The following is an 18,924-nucleotide window of genomic DNA, read 5'->3' on the forward strand; positions in this document are numbered from 1 at the left end:
ATGAAAAATTTAAAAGGTTGATGGTTGGGCAAGGAGTTTCATGTATTTTTGAATTTATCTTATGAGTGATCTATAGAATTGGACTGTCTATGTTTAAGACTAGTTAGATAACAAGAGTTGAATATCTAAATTATTTTAAAAAAAAATAGAAGAGCAAAATTAATATGAACCTTAAAATGGATTTATAGCAAGAGAATGACTTCTTTCAGCTGAGATAAGATCAAAAAGCAGGATAAACAAAAGAAAAAAAAGAATTTTACATCATTAAATTTAATTAATATTTTTAGGTTGAAGAGATGAAAAAAAATAGTTACATGCATCAGAGAATAACTTATAATGATTAATTTAAAGAAAATTTTAATCCTATTATTATTTGTTTACTTGTCACTTTTTAAATCTTTGTATATAAGAGGTATTTAAAGTAATCTATGAGAAAATTTAGTTTGATTTGTTCAATTATTATATTTTAGGAATTAAACTAAAAGAATCTTTGTAAATAAGAGATCTATTTATATATTTTTTAAAAAATATATGTTTTTTAATTCTTGGTTTAGTTAACCATGCCAAGTAAAACTAATCTAAACCTTATCGATAATATACTAATTGAATAAAAATATCCTTGAAGGCAAGGTTTCTATGGTGTTGTTTATCTACGAGAAGAAAAACCTGAGATATTTTATAAATTGGGACGTTTTAAGTTATCAGATCCACATAAACATACAAGGGCTAAGCAAACACGTCTGAGCCACTGAGACTGAAACTACAGGAACTTAGAAAGCACCAGATGCATATTTCAACTAGCAAATAACATCAGCTGGAGTATGTAACTTTGTTGCATCAATGAATCATGAACAGAACAAATACATAGATAGTTTCATCCAATTTGGAGCATTTTGTCGAGCATGCTGCAAATTTCATATATTCGCAAACTTCTACAATAACCAATCCTACAAAATGCCTTGATCAAACTATGGAATATACACACATCTATAGTCAAACCCTGTCTCAATATCCAATCCAAGAGACATGCCACTTCCCTTAGTTTTCCACCTCTGACTAGCTGATACAGCAAATGAGCAACTAGTTTTGGCGAATATCCATCTTTGAGGGACCTATAGAAGCAGCCGACGGCCTCCAAATATCTTTCGTCTCTGCAAAGACATGTAATCATTACACTGTAAGTGATCCAATTTGGAGCAATGTTCTCCATGGCCATTTTCTGGAACAAATGGTTGACATCATGTGTTTTGCCTGCTATATAGGAATAATGGATAAGAGTAGTATAACTCATCACGTTAGGAACAAAGCCATTGCTGTCAAAGAGCAACTTTGCTAGACTTACCATTCCTGCTTTAGAAAGGCTGTGAACAACGATGTTGCATGTCCAAGAGTTAGCTGTGATGCCTTTCTTAAACATATCGACAAACAACTTCAAAACAGCCGGCCATCTCCCCCCATCGGAGAGCCTGCTCATCACAGTGTTGTAGTTGACGACACTAGCAATCCATTTTACGTCGGCGCTCCGCTCCAACAAGCATTTAGCCTCCCTGGCCCTTGAAGCACGGCAAAGGCAATCGAGAAGAATATTCAAAGTCACAGCATTTGGTCGCAATCCTCTTTCAAGCATTACTTCAAACAGATCGAAGGCCTTGTCTGCTAGCCCCGACTTGCAGAGACTATCCATGTAGATGCTGTATGTGATCGTGTCTGGTTGCCAACCCTTCAAGGTCGCATCTTTCAGAAGCGTTTCGACCTCGTTGAAGGATCCGATCTTGCAAAGGGCTTCCACCAAAACGTTGTGGGTGACAGTGTTGGGCGGGCACCCGATGATCTCCATGGTGTTCATTAGCTCCTTTGCCTTGTCGATCCTCCCGCTGAGGCAATAAGCTTGCACGATGGGCGTGAAAGTATAGACATTCGGGAGGCATTCTTCCTCCAGCATCTGGTCGAGGATGCCCAACGCCTCCTCGACTCTCCCCGCCCAGCATAGCCCGGCGATGAGCGTCGAGTACGTGACCACGTCTGGTGCGCAGCCGCACTTCACCATCCAACGAACGACCTCGTAGGCTGCGTCGAACTGCCTCAAGCAGCAAGAGTATAGCTTGACCAGCACAGTGAAGGCTGCGGCATCGGGGGCAATGCCGTACGAGAGCATTTCATCGAACACATCCAAGGCCTCCTCGGGGCGACCGGAGCTCGCCAAGATGTCAATCACAGAGGTATAGCAGACGACATCGGGGCGGCAAGAGAAGTTCTTCATCTCGCGGAGGAGGCGGAGGGCCTCCTCGGCCTGGCCGGCGCGGCCGTAGGCCTCAATCAGTGAAGCGTACTCGAACGGGTGGGGCCAGTGAGGTCTGGCGCCAACCTCTGGAACAGGGGGAGGAGCGGAACACGGAGGGCGGTGGGAGAAACGCTTCACGAGCTCGGCGAATCTTCGCGGGAGATCATTCGTCGAGGGTTCTCGGGAGGAAAGGCCACGGATGTGACCGCGAAGCCGGCGAAAGAGGGAAAGACCAAAGGGGGAAAGAGATTGCTGAGTGAGCGAGGGCATGCAAGAGAGGAAGACGAGGGCTTCAGAATGGATGGTAAGCAATCCATGGAGCGAAGCGAGCCAAGACGATGAAAGGGGCGGCGGGCGGAAGCGACTGCCGTGACGGTGAGCGCTGGCGGCTGCTGCACTACGACAGCCGAATCCAAAACCCTGGCCGGGAATCCGGCGAATAGGGCAGACGAGTTGGAGCGGATTATTAGTGTCGGTGTTAAATAGTTTATTTTTGAAAAAAAATTAATTTCGAAATACTAAAACAAAAAATTGGTTATATTTGAGATATACAGTTGGATTCTGCCTCTATTACATGTAAACTACTTCAAACTAAAAACAAAACAAAAAAGTTTAAATTTTATTGATTTTTGAAATATAAATTTTATCAAACTTTATTGCAAATAAAAAATCATTTCATATGCATAATTGTCTTTCATAACCATATGAAAATTATAATATTTTAGCCTGAGGTAGAGGTGGTAAAATAGGTATTTATTTTACATATAAATATTTTTTGGAAATAGTAAAAAATATTTATATATTTTCTATATTTAATCAATCCTATTTTTTGTTCTAAATAGGATTTCCAATTCTCTGATTTCATGAATATCCACATCACTAACTAAGAATACATATGAATTAAGATCCACCATCTTCACGAGGATGCATATTCACGATATTCACTCTTGAGTCTTGATGACAAAGGTTCTCCATGAAAATCTTTTACTCTGTACTTGCTTAGTAGTTACATCAATATGCAACAACAACAAAAAACACTTAATCAATTACTACTCATTGTTGAAGTACCCAAACGAAGTCATATAGCATCATTGGCCTCTGGAATAAGATGAATACACTTGCGTGGATAATTTACAAGGGTGGGTTAGTCTTCCTCTGGAACGCAAGTACAATACAATACAGGGCCTAATTACATGAGTTTTACAACATATGTTAACATTTACACTGATATTCTACAGTGATAATCAGGTTTCTCAAAGGACTAAGAATAGGTAGTTCAGTAAAGCTATGAAAGACTACTTCTAGAATATTTAGTGAAAAAGGCCTCTTCCTTGCAGAACTGATAAGCCACCTTGTAGACTTCTATAAGAAGTTTGGGGAATCGACTCGCAAAGTACGAATCAAATCCTTCAGGAACAGGTCCGAGAATTTCCTGGAAGTAATGTGAATTATTTAAAGGATTTCATTTAAGCTATAAAAAAATGATTCAGAATAATAATTAAAAAAAAAGTATCATATTCAATACTGTGCAACACACACAACCAATGTTAACTACAGTGAGTAAAAATGACAACAATAATGGTTGTCAACAAACATTAAGTATTTGAGAACCACCCTGCACAGAAAATGAATAAACTGTGCAGATCAACAAAGTTCTGCTAAGCATAATGCTTAGGTTTGTCATCGAGTCAATAACCATATGCCAACAATCAAGGCTGAAAGTTCAAGAGAGGAGAAACTAAGTAGAATTATCTTCCTGAAAGGTAATAATATCGACATGACTTGGGTGGAAAAACACAAAGATGTTGATATATCTGCACTGATTGGATGCATTAAGCGACATAGAATGGTTGAAGGCATAAGAAAGATATTTTACTGGAAATCAATAGATAATCCAAACCAATATATTGTAATCAATAGGTATGGCCGAAACTGAGAGCCACCAATGGATTGACGTTCAGTGGCAAGTCAAAAGATACACTTATTTGTTGCTTTGTCAGATTTTCATCTATCTTATCAATTTGAAAGAAAAAAAAAATCTTTGTTAGCTATTTTTAATTTCTTTTATGCAAAATATTTCATTAATTTTTCATGGAAGTTTATTTTCTTTTGATTATAAGTACATGTTAAACCTGCCAATGTCGGTCCCAAATCCAAATGAAAAAGGACAAGATTGCGTGTTACATTGCTAGTCAGCAGGACTTTCAGACAAATATTTAATGAATGGAAAGATGAGGGTTGCGTGTTGTATTGCTAGTGATTTTCAAATAAATATGTAATGAATGGATCTATCAAACTATTGTGTTAGTGCTACCATCAAACTATTGTGTTAGTGCTAGGTTGTTCCTCGGAAGGAACGTATTGCAAGATCCAACTGTAGCGTATCGCTACATCTCCATGAGAACTCCGATGTAGTATTAAACATGTAAGAGTTCGCGTTGCAAAATCCAACTATAATATATCAATAAGGACTGCTACATCTTTATGAAAACTTGGGTGTAGTGTTTGTTCTTGCTTGAGATCGCCTCCGGATGAATCACCAGACACTGACTTCTATATTAACGAGGTCGCACAAAGCCCACGAGCAGCTAGAGAAGATAGAATCCTTGTAGAGATTCAAAGAAGAGGAGTGTTAGAATAGAGGCTAGGGGTGCCCTAGCTCAGCCACTCCGAAGTTCAAGTCAGTCCGTCGGTCGGATATGAAGAAGAAGAATAGGAATGCAAAGAATGAGAGTAGAGAGTGTGTACGTGCGTGCGCGTACCCGGGCCCGCGGGAAGCAGGGTTCTTTTATAGAGTCATCCGTAGAGATGTCCCATCAACGGTAACAAACATATTTGATCGTGGTAGGGGAGGGTCCCATCACTCATACTTAATACGGCAAAAGGTCATGTTGTATTAAATGTAGTAGGTGATCTACCGTTGAGTACTTTATCATGTGTCGCTCAAGCGGTCGTCAAGTGGATGAGTGAGGGATATAAGTTGGAGTGAAGCTACCTGAGCACAGAGTGCGGACTCGGCGTGACTGAGCTGGCTGAGGAGCTGACCTTTATCTAGGAGATCACGAAGTAGATCAAGCATGGGGTCAGCAGGGCATAGCATCGGTCAAGCACGGAGCTAGTCGGGTATGAAGTCAGTCGTAGAGCCAGGCATGGAGTTGGGTGCGGAGCCAATCGGACACCAAGTCAGTTGGGCGGGAGGTCAATCGGGCATAGAGTCTGTTGGGCCCGGAGTCAATTGGGCATGAAGTCTAGCACGGAGCCAGGCATGAAGTCAAGCGCAAAGCCAATCAGGCACGAAGTCAGTCGGACGTGAAGCCAATTAGGCATGGAGTCTATCGGGCCCGGAGTCAATCAGGCATATCCGACGTGTTATCTCCACGTGAACTAAATTTTGACTTTCTTGACCAGGAGATATCAACCTATAACAATGTTAAATATGCAAGAGCTCGCACACCATAGGTTGACTAAAAATAAATATTATAGGAAAACTAGTTGTCTAAGATTTGGAACATGGAATCTAAGAACGCTTACAGGTAAAGTCATAGAGGTAGTAGATACAATGATTAAGAAAGAATTAATATTTTGTGTATAAGAGACAAAATGAATAGGAGGGAAGGCAAAGATGATAGAAAATTTAGATTTTAAGTTATGATGCACGGAAAAGAAATGGAATATGTATTGTTATAGATAGTTCGCCAACAGATGAAATAGTAGTAGTTAGAAATGAAGGAGAGCGTCAGGTGTTCTTCGTGATCGTAAAGTACCTTTAAGACTAAAATTTTTTTTACAAAACGAAGGTTAGACTTGCTATATCATATGGAGTTGAATGTTGTGCTATAGCTTGAGCACATAAGCAAATGATGAAAGTTGCAAAGATGAGGATGTTAAAGTCGATGTTCGAACATACAAAGATGGACAAAATAAGAAATGAAAATATTAAAGAAAAAGTCAAGATTGCATTGCATTTATTGAGGAAAAATTTTGAAAGGCATGTTTAAGATAGTAAGTATATGTATGTAGACGATCAATAGATGTTCCACAATGTGAAACTATGACAAATGTGCACGTCAAATGAGGAAGATAAAGATAAAAAAAATTTAATTAGTAATAATAAAATAAAATAAAAATAAAATTTATTTAAATATAATTAATGATATAATAGGGTATAGAACTCATGACGTAGAAAGATTCATATAGCCGACCTCACCTAGTGGGATAAGCCTTGATCGTTGTTGTTGTTGATTATAAGTACATGTTATGTTTATATATTTTCCTTCTTTTTATTATGTATAATATAGTTGAGGCTATCAAAAATATATATGAATAGTCTCAACCATTTGGCTAATTAAATCTATACTTAATTTGGCTAATTAAATCTATACTTAAAAACAATGCCAATATAAGTTGTTTTTATTATTATATATATATATGTAAATGTGTGTGTGCACAAAGGGGGTTCATTCAAATCTTTATGATGTGAATGGATTAAAGGCGTCATTCTTAAACAAATTGTACAAATATAACATTATATTGTTGGTTCAATCACTGACAATATTTTTGAACCAAAAAGAGACAAATCGAAAAGACTTCAACCTAGAATGACCCATTAGAAGTGAAAGGAAGCAATGACAAATTTTCTTTATGATCATTATATCGAAATGTGCATGATCTGATAGAAGAGTAACGCAATTTCAAAAAGAATCACATAAATACTTAACTGAAGCAAGTCATGACATATGCCAAATTGATTTCAAAGTTGGAAGGATTGGAAGTAACAAACCTGGAGAGGTTTGGGTAGTTCCCTATAATGGTTCAACTTGTTTCTTATTACTCGTAGAAGGTCTCGCATGCAATCAAATCGATATTTTCGATAACGACCCATGTCTGTTATGAATGCAGCATCCAACTTTTCATTCCATTTCCCACCAAATGCAGTTGATGCACTATTTTCTAGTGCTTTGGGAAGACCTGATTCATTCTCTCTGTCCTCCAATTCAATTCTATCACTCATATCTCGTAGGAATGAAAGTCGTGTCTCAGAACTCCAGAAAAGAGGATGGTGCAATACTTCCACTGCATTTGGCCTGTTCATATAAAATGATGCTGTTATACAAAGAAATGAAAATGGAGAGAATAACTATAGTGCAAATTAATATTAAATAGATGCAATAAACAAAGCAATGAAAATGGGGAGAAAATGATTATAATGAAAATTAAAGAGTCAAAGTCAGCTTACCTCATCTGCGGGTCAGGATGTAACAATTGACAAAGTAGATGTTCAGCCTCTGGTATATGATCAACCAAAAAGAGGTCCATGCGATTATTCACAATGTTTGAATCCCTTTCAAAGTGATTGCCAAATGGGTGTTTGCCTTTGGTGATACAAAAGAACAGAATACAACCCAAACTGAACAAATCCACAGCTCGTGTCTGACGTCCATGAAGTAGTTGCTCTGGAGCTTGCCAGCCTGAACTACCAGACCCTGGTTATGTCAATACAAACTTGTTCTTAGTCCACCTGAAACATTATACAAATTAAAGAGAATCTATATTGAATTACATTCTGCACTCACCGGTGGCATTACGACTCAAACAAGACATGTCTTCAAGCAGGCGTTTGCTAATGCCCATATCAGACAGTTTGGCATTAAAATACCTATCATTGCTTATTAAGACATTTTGAGGTTTTAGATCCCGATGTATGATTCCAAGTTCATGAAGATGCGCAAGACCAGAAATTACATCTCTGTATTACAAAAAGGGAGTACAGACAGATTACAAAATGACAATAAATAAATAAATGGCTTACAAATTTTGAAATCTATAATACCAAAATTTCAATAAAAAGGGCCGAGGGAAGCTATGTAAATATCAATAACCATCCTAAAGTTATGCATGTGAAAAAGGCCTCCCACAATGTATATAATACATCAAAATCATTTGCCAAAGTTGTTAAAGTACACTTTGACAATGAGGATCTAAAGTGTTGGATTAACTGATGAATTCAGATACTGTGTTGGATGGTAGGTGTGGCCTGGACTTGAACCAGATTATTAAGCTGGTCCAAGTAATAAAATTTGTAGCAATAGAGATTTTTCTGCTCCTTCGCTGCTGGTATTTATTGTTGCAGATAGTTTTGATGTATTTTTGGCTGTTGCAGTTGTTTAAGAAGGAATACCACCTTTGAACATCTGTCAAAAATCATTTGCATGCTTCCTTGCTGCAGCATCAAGTTCTGACCAGCCTAGATTTTTCTTTCATAATAGAAGATATAAAGGTGCTAAAAGGTTCTTCACTATGAACAACTAAAGTGCCTGATTCAATCAAATGAGGCAAAACTCAGCTGCATGATAGGTTATGTTTGAACTTTTGTGCATGTCCAGAATGTCCTAGCAAGTGCTAATTCACAACTCTTCAAGGTTCTCTAGCTGTCTATGATCAAATAAGCAAAAAAAAACTTATATTTTTGTTGCAATAAATCAGGATGCACAGTTAAAGTGAAAGCATGTTTAAGAACAAGAAAGAAAATGGGGGACATCAACAAACTGCAACCTCATAAGTTTTAAGAGCTGAGAGGAAGGAAGGCCATTGGCACTCCACAAGGAAAATTCCTTTCCAACATTTTTCATCAAGCCTAACTGAAGTTTGTAATCAATGAGAGTGTTTGAAGTTTGATTTTCCATGTATATAGAATCCGAAGAAGACTCTGAGGCTTCTGAGCACAATTGTATTAGATCACTTAGGCTGCAAGTACAGCGCTCCAATGAGATATAGACAAAATCCAGATCTTGTTCCACCCCATACCACCGAACAATATTTGGATGCCGATCAGATGCAATAAGATTCTGAATCTCTTTAAGAGCCACATCATGATGTGCACGAAGGAGCCGTTTCACAGCGACTGGTCGACCGTCATAAAGTCCTTCAAAGACAACTGTACCATTGCTCCCCCGGCCAATTTCAGTATTTGAAACAAAGAGTCTTCCAACCCAACGCCCATCACTACTATCATCAGGCTTTGTGAGGTTTATGAATGAGTAGTTCCTATTGTCTTGAATTTGACTGTGTCCAACAGTTTCAGCATTTTCTCCATTCGATACAGTATTTTGATCATCAATACCACTGGTATAACTTTTCAAATTCCCAGCTTTCTGAAGTTTTTTTCTCTTGGGAAACACAGATTGTTTTTGTATTGAATCATCATATTCTTTATTATAATTCAACCATTTTCTCAACCAAAAACAGCAAAACATCAATAGAGCCGCACAAAATAGAATCAAAAGCCAGATGTAACCTTGACCATTAATAAATAGCAATGAGAACCACAAATTCATATGGGCATCAGAATATTCACTTGTTGAATATTCCTTTGGGTCATCTAACACCTTTTGTGATGCATTGGGAATATCTTTTCCAGAACTTGGTCTAAAATGTTCAGTAGGTAAACTTGGTCTAGCAGCAATGCAGTTGCCCAACCAGCATGCTTTTGGAGAAACAGGTAAACCTTGTGTTCCATCCAAAGAGGTAAACAAAACATCTGGTTTTCCAGATAACTCGAAAGGGACTGACTTGGAAACAGTAAGACTTGCCGATGAACAATTATCAATTGTTTCACATTCAGGCGATCGCACAACATGCTGTCCAGACCACATTCCAGAATTTGGTTTAGATGAGGCAGGTAGCATAAGCTTTGGCTCAGATGATTGATCAGCTTCAACCTGAATGTAGACAGGAATATTTCTTTCAGCCACAGCGGGTAGTTCCACCCCATCATCCACAGTAGGTGGAAGTCCAGTCCCAACATTATAAGCACTTATACGAGAAATCATAACACTCCACAAATGATTGTTTATCTCATAACTATCAAGAAAATAATCTGTTCTTATAATGGTTATGTAAGTAGCATTGCCAGATTCTAATTTGGATGCAATGGTCTGCTCTCTAGCAGAACGCACTCCAACAGTTGCCAAACTTAAAGGCTCCTTGTCATTATAAATTAATTCCCCACTTTCTGCATCAACCACATAGAAAGTTGATGTCTTTGTTCCCGTAGTGATGATTGATCCTTCAACAATAGGTGCTCGCTGGACATATTCCTCAATGGACCAGCTATGCTTCTATATGAAAAGAAAGAAAGCATAAAATAATTCAGTTGAATTTGCCAGTCAAATAGGACAAAATAAAAAACTAGGAATCTTTAAAATTTAGGCTTCACAGAGTGTATTTCTACACTGAACTACCAATCTTAATGGGAATGATTTGTGGGGGGGGGGGGTTCTTTACAATATATGTGGAGACTTGACAGAGAACATCTACATTGGTCTACCCAATCAGAAATGATCTGTGGCTTATAGGGGGCACAAAGCTTCAATGATTTTTCCTGAACCTTTTATTGTCAGTTATAGGCCAATGATCTGTCTTATCATCTCACGTGGGTGATATTGCGATTGTAAAATATATATATATCAAAGGGATACTAAGATCATACCCTTTTCCCAGAATCCTTGCTGTATTCATAGAGTTCCCCATCGCCATCAGATGACACAATATATTCAGGATCAACAATTGAAGGAGAATGCCATGAATATGAAAGTGACTGACCAGTCAAAAGCTTCCACTGAGGTTTCTTGGATCTATTCATGAAATAGATAGTACCATTTGGCAACGCGAGGAGGAATTTATCATGTTTACTGCATCATATAGTAAAAACTTATGAAATAGCAGTACATAACTAAGTAGCAATAAATCAATGAATACTTTAATTGGTTTAAGCCATAATGTACAGAATAGTAGAAACTTATTATATCAAATGAAACAACACTGCTATTGCATGTATACTGGAATAATATACAATATAATTTATATATATATATATATATATATATATATATATATATATATATATATATATATATATTGAAAGGAATAACAACTCCACAAGAATGCCTCGTCAACCCAAATGTATTAGCAAATGCTGAGGCAAGTTTAGATGCTTAGACAAGTTAACATGATTAAACGCAAAAGCTTAAGACCCACAGTTTCGTCAGTGTTAAAGAAGCTTGGCCTCGACTGCCTCGAAACTGATGCCTAATTTTACAGAGAAAGTCAGAACACATTTGAACAATAATAAGTCGGATCTTTGCTTAATTTGAAGAAATCAAAAGAACAATCAAACATACAAAAACACGCATAAATGCAGAAACGATCTCCTATTAACATGAATCCAAATCCCCATACTTACTTTTCATCCAAACTCAGGATCGATCTCGATCCGGGACTTGCTAGAGCCTTCCCGAAGGGTACTAGATCATTGGACAACGGGCGGTGTCCACTCGCGTTCTCTGCATCAGAGACCTGGACAGAAGGCGCGGCTGGAAGAGAAAGCCGATGCGGAAAAGAAGAGGAGGAAGAAGAAGAAACAGCTGCTGCAACATCCGCCAGCCATGGTTCGCCCTCCACCGGCGAATCAAGCACCAACGGCGTGAGCACGCCGGAGGCAAGAAACCCCAAGACAAGCACGGCGAAGAAGGACACGAAGTTCGTGACCGAGAGCCTCATCAAGCATCGAATTGGCAGGGGCGATCAGATCTCCAAGAAAGCGGCAAAAAGACGCAGAGGAAGCTAAACTTTAGGGCAACGAGGTGGATTCGAGGAGCGAAAAGAAGGCGATTCCTTGCTCTCTCCCTCCCTCCCCCTCCTCTCCCCCTCGTCTGTGATCGCCTCCGTGCTGCCGCCGTAATTGGAAGGAAAATGAAAGGGGCGCCGACACGTTTCCCTGCTTATCCAAGCACGGAAACGCATCGGGCATCTCGTAATTTTTTTTGGGTATTCGAAATATCCACATTGACCATAAGCACTCACCAAAATGGCCGAGCCATAATTGTAGGAGTCTCGTGGCGATTATGGTGAACCTTTTTATATTTTTAATACGCAAATATTCTATAAAAAATTATTTCTATAGAATTTTTTATTTTAAAAAAAACTTAAAATAATTTTATTATTTCAATTTTTTTTAAAAAATGATGGACTTGAGCTGGAAGGTGCGGTCCAATTGGGCTCCGGCTGTGTGTGTAACCTGAAGTCACTGATTGGATTTGAGTTTGGACCTGACCCAATTGATCCATTCAATCACTATAGTTGGTCGCGTTGCATATTCATCAACCATATTATACATGTGAGAAACGTTAAGTAGTCACCGTCTTGCGTCGTGTCTCATAAATGGTCGTGAAACTGATCATGTAAAATACCGTTAAAGTGACGGATTCCACCAGAAGAAAAACGTTAAGTAGTCTCCGAGACATATTACGATGAATATGTCCCGTACACAGAGTAGACCCGACCACGGGCCGGGTCCAGCCCGGACCCGGCCCGGAACCGGACCGGGTCAAACCCGGACCCAGCCCGTTGACCCGGTTAGCCGGGTCGAACCGTAACCGGCCCGGCAGGCTGCCGGGCCGGTTAAGGTTCAAGCCCTCTTGAACCGGCGGTTCAGCCGGTTAACCGGCGGTTTGAACCGCCGGTTTGGGTTTTTCTGGATTTTTTTATTTTTTTTCAAAAATCAACACCTGCCAATTGCAACAGCTGGGAATCGAACCAGACACTCCGGGAGACAAGCTTACATGCTCACCAATGTTCTACAACACTTTTTATTTATAAAATTAATATAATTATATATATTTTTTATTTAATTCAAATCCATATTAAGACACTGTTGATGGGGTGAATGCAATTCTCACCGGTCTTGAAATATGCACCACTAATTACATCGACTTTTCTCTTTTTTTTCAATATTTTTTTAATATAAATTTTAAATTTTAAATTTTTTAATATAATAATCTCGAACCGTCACGAACCGTGGCGAACCGTGAACCGAACCGTGAACCGGCGGTTCCGAACCGTGAACCGTAACCGTCTTGGGCGGTTAAGGTTAAGGGTCGACCTCCCACGAACCGTCGAACCGGCGGTTCCGAACCGTCGAACCGGCGGTTCCGAACCGTGGTCGGATCTTGTCACAGAGTGATAAAATGCCTATTTTCTTCCTCCCTCGTCTCCCGCAGCCATCCTCTTCGACTTCTTCTGCCTGTTGGCAATTCCACTCCTAGATTTGTTGTGTTCCTCGTGGCGCAATTTTCCAGCCGAACCGCCATGCCGACTCCGGGACACGTGTCTCGCCTCCTGCTACAAAGGCACGGCCCGACCTTGTACGGCCTCCGTCGCAGACTTCCGCCTTGTCGCCTTCGCTAGGTCCACAAGTGCATTTACCAGCCTCGATAGCGATCTGCGATGGCAGGAGTAGGCGCAGGATGATGACTTGCGACCCTAGCTAAGCTCGCGGCGGCCGCCCTCGTGCCGCGATGTGACGGCGTGCGGTCTGGATACTTTTTCTTTCGATGGAGGCTGAAGCCTTTTGAAGGATCATCAATTGACTATATGGCAAGTGAGTGATTGAGAGCAGGCAGTCGCCCCCACACGTGAAGCTAAATTAAATTAAGCGCAGTAATGACCGATTCATTCGATGGGAACTTCGCCGCCGGCCAGTGCCGGTTCTGCACGCGCATGGTTTGCATTAAACAACTAGCTGCTTCTTCTAATCAGCCGCTTGGTACAGAGCCGAGATCGGCTTTCGAGGAAAAGAAAGCAAAAGGTAAAGGAACTAAAAGCTGTGACCGAGGCATCCGGCCGTCGGATCTATCTGTATTAGAACAAAGGAGCCGGCAGATTAAGATCAAACGCAAAAGGAGGCGCCGCCTCCTCTTCCTCGTCTTCCTCCCTTCCTCCCCGCCGCCGCCGCCGCGGCGGAGGTATTTTTCTCCAGATCCACCCACGCTGCCGCCTCGACGGCCTCCAACCGCCACTCGGGTCGCCCCGATCCGCCGCCCGCTGGCTGACGCGGCGGAGGCCCCAGCGGCAGACCCCTCCCGTCACCCCCCGGCGACGCGGCGCCCGATCGCCACCGCGGCGTCGCCCACGACCCAATCTGCGGAGGCGCCCCGATCTCCCCGGCGGAGCCGAAGTTGGTCTTCGCCTTGGCCCCGCGCAGGCTGCGGGCGGCCTCGTCGTACGCCCGCGCCGCCTCCTCCGCCGTGTCGAAGGTCCCCAGCCACTTGCGCGTCTTCTTCCACGGGTCCCGGATCTCAGCTGCGAAGCGCCCCCACGGCCGCTTCCGCACTCCGCGGAAGCGATTCTCCCTGGCTGCTCCGCCCCCCGCCGCCGCCATCGCCCGCAGTCGAGGTCGAGAAAGGATGACGTCGATGCGGATCGAAAAGGCCGAAGCGGGTGTACTTATAAACCGGTCTCGTTTCCGCCCGACAGGTATTCCCTAAGACGCCCCTCTATTTTGCTTGGCGCAGTTAAAAAAAAAAACCATCAATCAGCGTGCGGTGGGGGTTTGCGTGGGGGCGCCCCGCGCATTAAATGAACGGCGGTGATTCCACTGCGGAGCACTGTGGGTCGTGTCATCTGCGGGAATCACGGAAGTCAAACCACCCGGGCTCCAGTCCATCTGACGAAGAGCCACGCCGGGCTCCGCGTGCGTTGGCTGGCTGGCTGGGACGACTCGGATCCAAGCGCCGCAGCCGCAGCTACGCCGCAGCCGCAGCTACGTTGCACGTGCTGATTCAATTTGGGCTTCAAAATGGTTATTATTCATCACTAAGATAACAAAATGGATTTAAAATTAATTGAATATTTCACCAAACTCAATCCCACTCTTAAAAATAACAAAAGGATTTAAAATTATAATAGGACAAATTTAAATTAATTCCTTGTATGAGCTGCTACATTTGACTCTAATACACAAATTCATTTAAACTAAGCTCAATTATATTCCAAGAATAATATCTTCTGATACACAAATTCATTTAAACTCATAGATAATCAATTATATTCATTCGCAAAAAAGAATATAAAATATGTTCAACAAATAACCTTGAGCTTTACTGAACCACGGCAGTGATAACAGGATCTTCTCCATCAAAGGGTAAACAGACATCTGGATCCAGACCCAGAAGCCCACAAGCAAGCACCAATGGCTTTTTCACGGTAGATATAACCTCGTAGCGACATTCAGTAGGGCACACAGTCCCAGTGGATTTGACTCTCACATACTTCCTTCATCGGCCTCAAGAATCTTTGCAGGGACATTCTGTGTTTTAACAAAGGAGATTCTTGAAAAATGATTCCGGCAGTGCAGATAACAAAAATACAAATAATGCAAAAGAGATCAGGATATAAATATACAACTAAAATGATAAAGAATGGTCACTTTAGCATCCAATTCTACAGGAAAAAAAGAAAGAGTCTATCAGATCATAAGAATTGAGTAGCTAAGTATTAAAATATTTGGATATAACTGAAATTAAGTTTTTCAGAATCATCTTCTAGAAAAATTATTGGATACCAGGAAAAAATAATAATGGTCTAGTACACTAAACAGAAGGGCCTGTTCAACTATCAGTAGTTTGTTGGAAAGCAAAGAAGCTTATAGCTACATGAGAAGAAAGATTTGACGACTGCAGCTTTGCAGACTGCAAAAAATCTAGCTCCACAGGATTGTGTTTTGCAGACATAGATGAGATTCACAACAACTAATAATTATTAGGTAGAGAGACTCTTTTTGGACCTTTTAGTTATTGTGCAGATGATAAGTATCTTGATTGTCAGCATACCCTTGCTAATTTTTTTTAAATATATGTTTCATTATAAATTACTGTATTTAACAGCATAGAGGTGAAATCTGCTATATATAGATTAGTAATTGCTAGAGAACTCACAGGCTCTTAATATCCCCCATTTGATGATCAAATTTTAAATAAGTTGATCATCAGTAGCTGAGTGATCAAAATCTTATTGAACCTCATGGTCCTCCTCATTCCATACCATAACAGTATCTTCCTCTTAACTATTGTACGAGTTATCATCTTGGTCCTTCACAATCCAATCAGCCTGCAAAGCATAGTGAATAAGCAATCAAGTTCTTAAACCTTCAATTGGATAAGGAAAAGACAGTAATCTGCTCTTCATGTAAAAAATCACACAACCATCATAACTTGGTAACATGAGGTGTGCTTCTGTTGGTTATATCTATTCGAGGCAGAAATCAGCAAATAGAAGTTATCCTGTTGTACAATAGAATTATGACTAAATTAAAGTAATCAACAAACATAAAGATATTTTGCAAAAGGTTCAAAATTATGATGATATCCATGCTACCAGGAAGATCATTGATTATTCATAGTTCATCAAGAAAATAAGGTGAATTAAAACCAGTACACACAAGAAATTGTATGTTATTAACAGTATATCATTTCCAGCAAACATCCAAGCTACTATCCTCAAAGCATCTTCTTGTGCATGACAGTAAAAGATAAAATAACTTTGTTGTTCAATATTTCTGAATTAGTAATTCGATTATGAGGTATATTCATGGTCCAATATCAGATGTAGGCTTTTTCCATTCAATTTTATTTACAGATCCGCTTTGCTTATAACGCATTACAACAGACAATCATGTGGTGCATGCTAGCCAAATCGATACAATCATAGATATAGATGGTTCACACAAGAAATGCTATCATAGCCGTGGAAACCAAACCAGTGCATGGTTATCATATACTATTGTAATAGTATCAGTAGAAACATACTAAGCGAACATGTAGCTTATATTGTTCAAGATGATATAATAGGCAATACTTATTACAAATACATATGTTCCACTACTGCTACATATGATTACTAAGCTGAAAAATCAGCTAATACCAACTCATGATAGCAAGAGGATTTGTTTTCAGCAAAACACAAACCAAAACTACACTAGTTTTTGAAATTAATAAGAAACTACGGAGAAGTGGTACATAATCTGTTTTAAAATGATTGAATAACCGCTTAGTCCAAAAACCCCAATTGTAAGGAAATAGACTATTAGAAGCATTTATAATGTTATCATTCCCCTCACATGAGGGAGGAATAGAATGCCCCTCATTGCATGGAATAACTTGAGATAGATGTTTCAAAGTATTAACAATGGAAAAATTAAAGCATAGGACCTTTACTTGGATATCAAGCTAATATCACTGGCCAACCATTTAGCCCAAAAGCTTAAGACAAGAGAATAGGACAGCTTGGTGCACAAAAATCTCGCCAATGTAGGATCCTGGAGAAGGGTTTATTGTACACAACCTTACCTCATTTTGCAAGGGGTTATTGCTAAGATTTGAACTCATGACCTATAAGTCACATACAACAACTTTACCGTTGCGCTAAGACTCCCCTTCTAATGCAGCAAAGAAGAAAATATAAAAAGTCCAAAGAAATTCCATTGATGGAAGGTAAAAATACTAAACTAGCATATGAGCAATTGCTTTTACAAAATTTCATTGCTTCCACACCTCAGTCATCCATGTCAATGCCGATTCCATTTGTGTGTGTGTACATATATTAATGCAGTAGATAACTTAGTTTAGATTCTTTCAAAGCTTTGAATGTCAAGTGTCGTCAATTTTAGAAGTCGTCAAAAGTCTTTGTTGTGTTTTTCCTACGTATTTATAAACCGAATAAAATTTAACCCACTCTAGATACTCTTTCATCCTTAGCTTTTATTTCCAAGGTAATTGAGATGAATATATTTTGTAAACACCTACTTGTAACTGAATCAACACCGCAGTTTCCAAATAAGAAGAAAGAAAATTCTTTTATAGAATTAAACCAAATAGAGATGACACAACATTTCTAAAAGTATAACAAATTTGTCTTCAATTCTCAATATAATGGCACTCCAGAAACCAGAATGAAATCCATATTACTTTTTAAACAAAAACAAACAATGGTAGAAATCCCTTGCGCAATGCTAAATCGAACCAAAGTCAACGATTCAATAACTGTTAGTCAGGCGTACCGTGTTACTGCGCCGGAACCAATCCGGCTTCGCGACACGTTTGTTGCCCGAACACCCAAGGATGATTCTTTCAGGAAAGCTACACCACAGAGAAAACCCCAGAAGTAGAAGCCTACCATCGTCGGATGTCTGATGGAGGTGAGGGAAATCTTTCGAGGCGAATCGGTTCTTGGAAACCACGTTCGCCCACGTGCGCCGCCCTCCCATGGCAGAAGGCGTAGAAGAGCAAACGAGGCAAGGAAACTCCAGGAGGAGGCCGGCCGCTGGACCGATCGAAGCTTCAACCTCGCGGCATAAAACCCTAGAGGACAAAAAACGTCCCCCAGCACAATAGGAGCAGAGGCGGCGACGGCGACAGCGACGGCGCGGAGCCGCACACCAACCAGGGCAGAGGATTGGATCCCAATTCAAGACGAAGCCAAGAAATTACCTTCGTTATCGGGTTAGGATCTCTTGCATAAATAACTGGCGTCCGATATGAAAAAAAAACTATCGGGTTCGGATCCTCTTCTATAATTAACTATATATATTTTGTAGAATATTTTCTCTCAATGAAATAAAATTTTAAGGACGAAAAATTATTTATATTTCTGAATTTATCCAAATTAAAGGATTTAAAAATAAAAATTAATTAAGGACGATTAAAATTATGCATATAACTACTTTTACAAATGAAACAATTTAGGGCAGACCAAATTTTAAGGATAAACTAGAACGTCCATTTGCCTTATCGTTGACTGTTATAGACACA

The 18,924-nt window shown here is 40.0% G+C and overlaps 2 protein-coding genes, 1 long non-coding RNA gene and 1 pseudogene across 5 annotated transcripts; all 4 read right to left on the reverse strand.

Moving 5' to 3' along the window:
- Positions 1 to 1,016: 1,016 nt before the first annotated feature.
- LOC141828230 (uncharacterized) lies at positions 1,017 to 2,715 on the reverse strand. 3 transcript variants are annotated; one of them, XM_074715614.1, is made up of 2 exons: positions 1,343 to 2,715; positions 1,017 to 1,151 (listed from the first exon to the last, which is right to left on the reverse strand). In XM_074715614.1, exons 1-2 carry the CDS (start codon positions 2,549 to 2,551, stop codon positions 1,113 to 1,115), a joined length of 1,248 nt encoding a protein of 415 aa, XP_074571715.1. In that variant the 5' UTR covers positions 2,552 to 2,715; the 3' UTR covers positions 1,017 to 1,112. The 3 variants fall into 3 exon arrangements, with proteins under 3 accessions (XP_074571715.1, XP_074571714.1, XP_074571713.1); XM_074715613.1 differs by having other exon boundaries at positions 1,034 to 1,251; XM_074715612.1 differs by having other exon boundaries at positions 1,034 to 1,254.
- Positions 2,716 to 3,314: 599 nt separating this feature from the next.
- LOC141826030 (serine/threonine-protein kinase/endoribonuclease IRE1a) lies at positions 3,315 to 11,979 on the reverse strand. The gene is made up of 7 exons (XM_074713287.1): positions 11,523 to 11,979; positions 10,770 to 10,971; positions 8,834 to 10,398; positions 7,855 to 8,027; positions 7,518 to 7,764; positions 7,062 to 7,365; positions 3,315 to 3,713 (listed from the first exon to the last, which is right to left on the reverse strand). The coding sequence occupies exons 1-7, from the start codon at positions 11,837 to 11,839 to the stop codon at positions 3,567 to 3,569; spliced, it is 2,955 nt and encodes a 984-aa protein (XP_074569388.1). The 5' UTR covers positions 11,840 to 11,979; the 3' UTR covers positions 3,315 to 3,566.
- A 1,753-nt stretch (positions 11,980 to 13,732) lies between these two features.
- Positions 13,733 to 14,523, reverse strand: LOC141825892 (uncharacterized; annotated as a pseudogene).
- Positions 14,524 to 15,295: 772 nt separating this feature from the next.
- On the reverse strand, positions 15,296 to 18,563 carry LOC141828700 (uncharacterized). Its single transcript, XR_012601792.1, has 3 exons — positions 18,174 to 18,563; positions 16,054 to 16,225; positions 15,296 to 15,425 (listed from the first exon to the last, which is right to left on the reverse strand). It is a non-coding gene; the product is annotated as an uncharacterized LOC141828700 (long non-coding RNA).
- Between the last annotated feature and the right edge of the window lie 361 nt (positions 18,564 to 18,924).

The sequence above is a fragment of the Curcuma longa genome, chromosome 4, assembly GCF_044706935.1.
Source record: "Curcuma longa cultivar G26 ecotype Majalengka, Jawa Barat chromosome 4, ITB_CL_G26_1.1, whole genome shotgun sequence".
NCBI lineage: Eukaryota > Viridiplantae > Streptophyta > Magnoliopsida > Zingiberales > Zingiberaceae > Curcuma > Curcuma longa.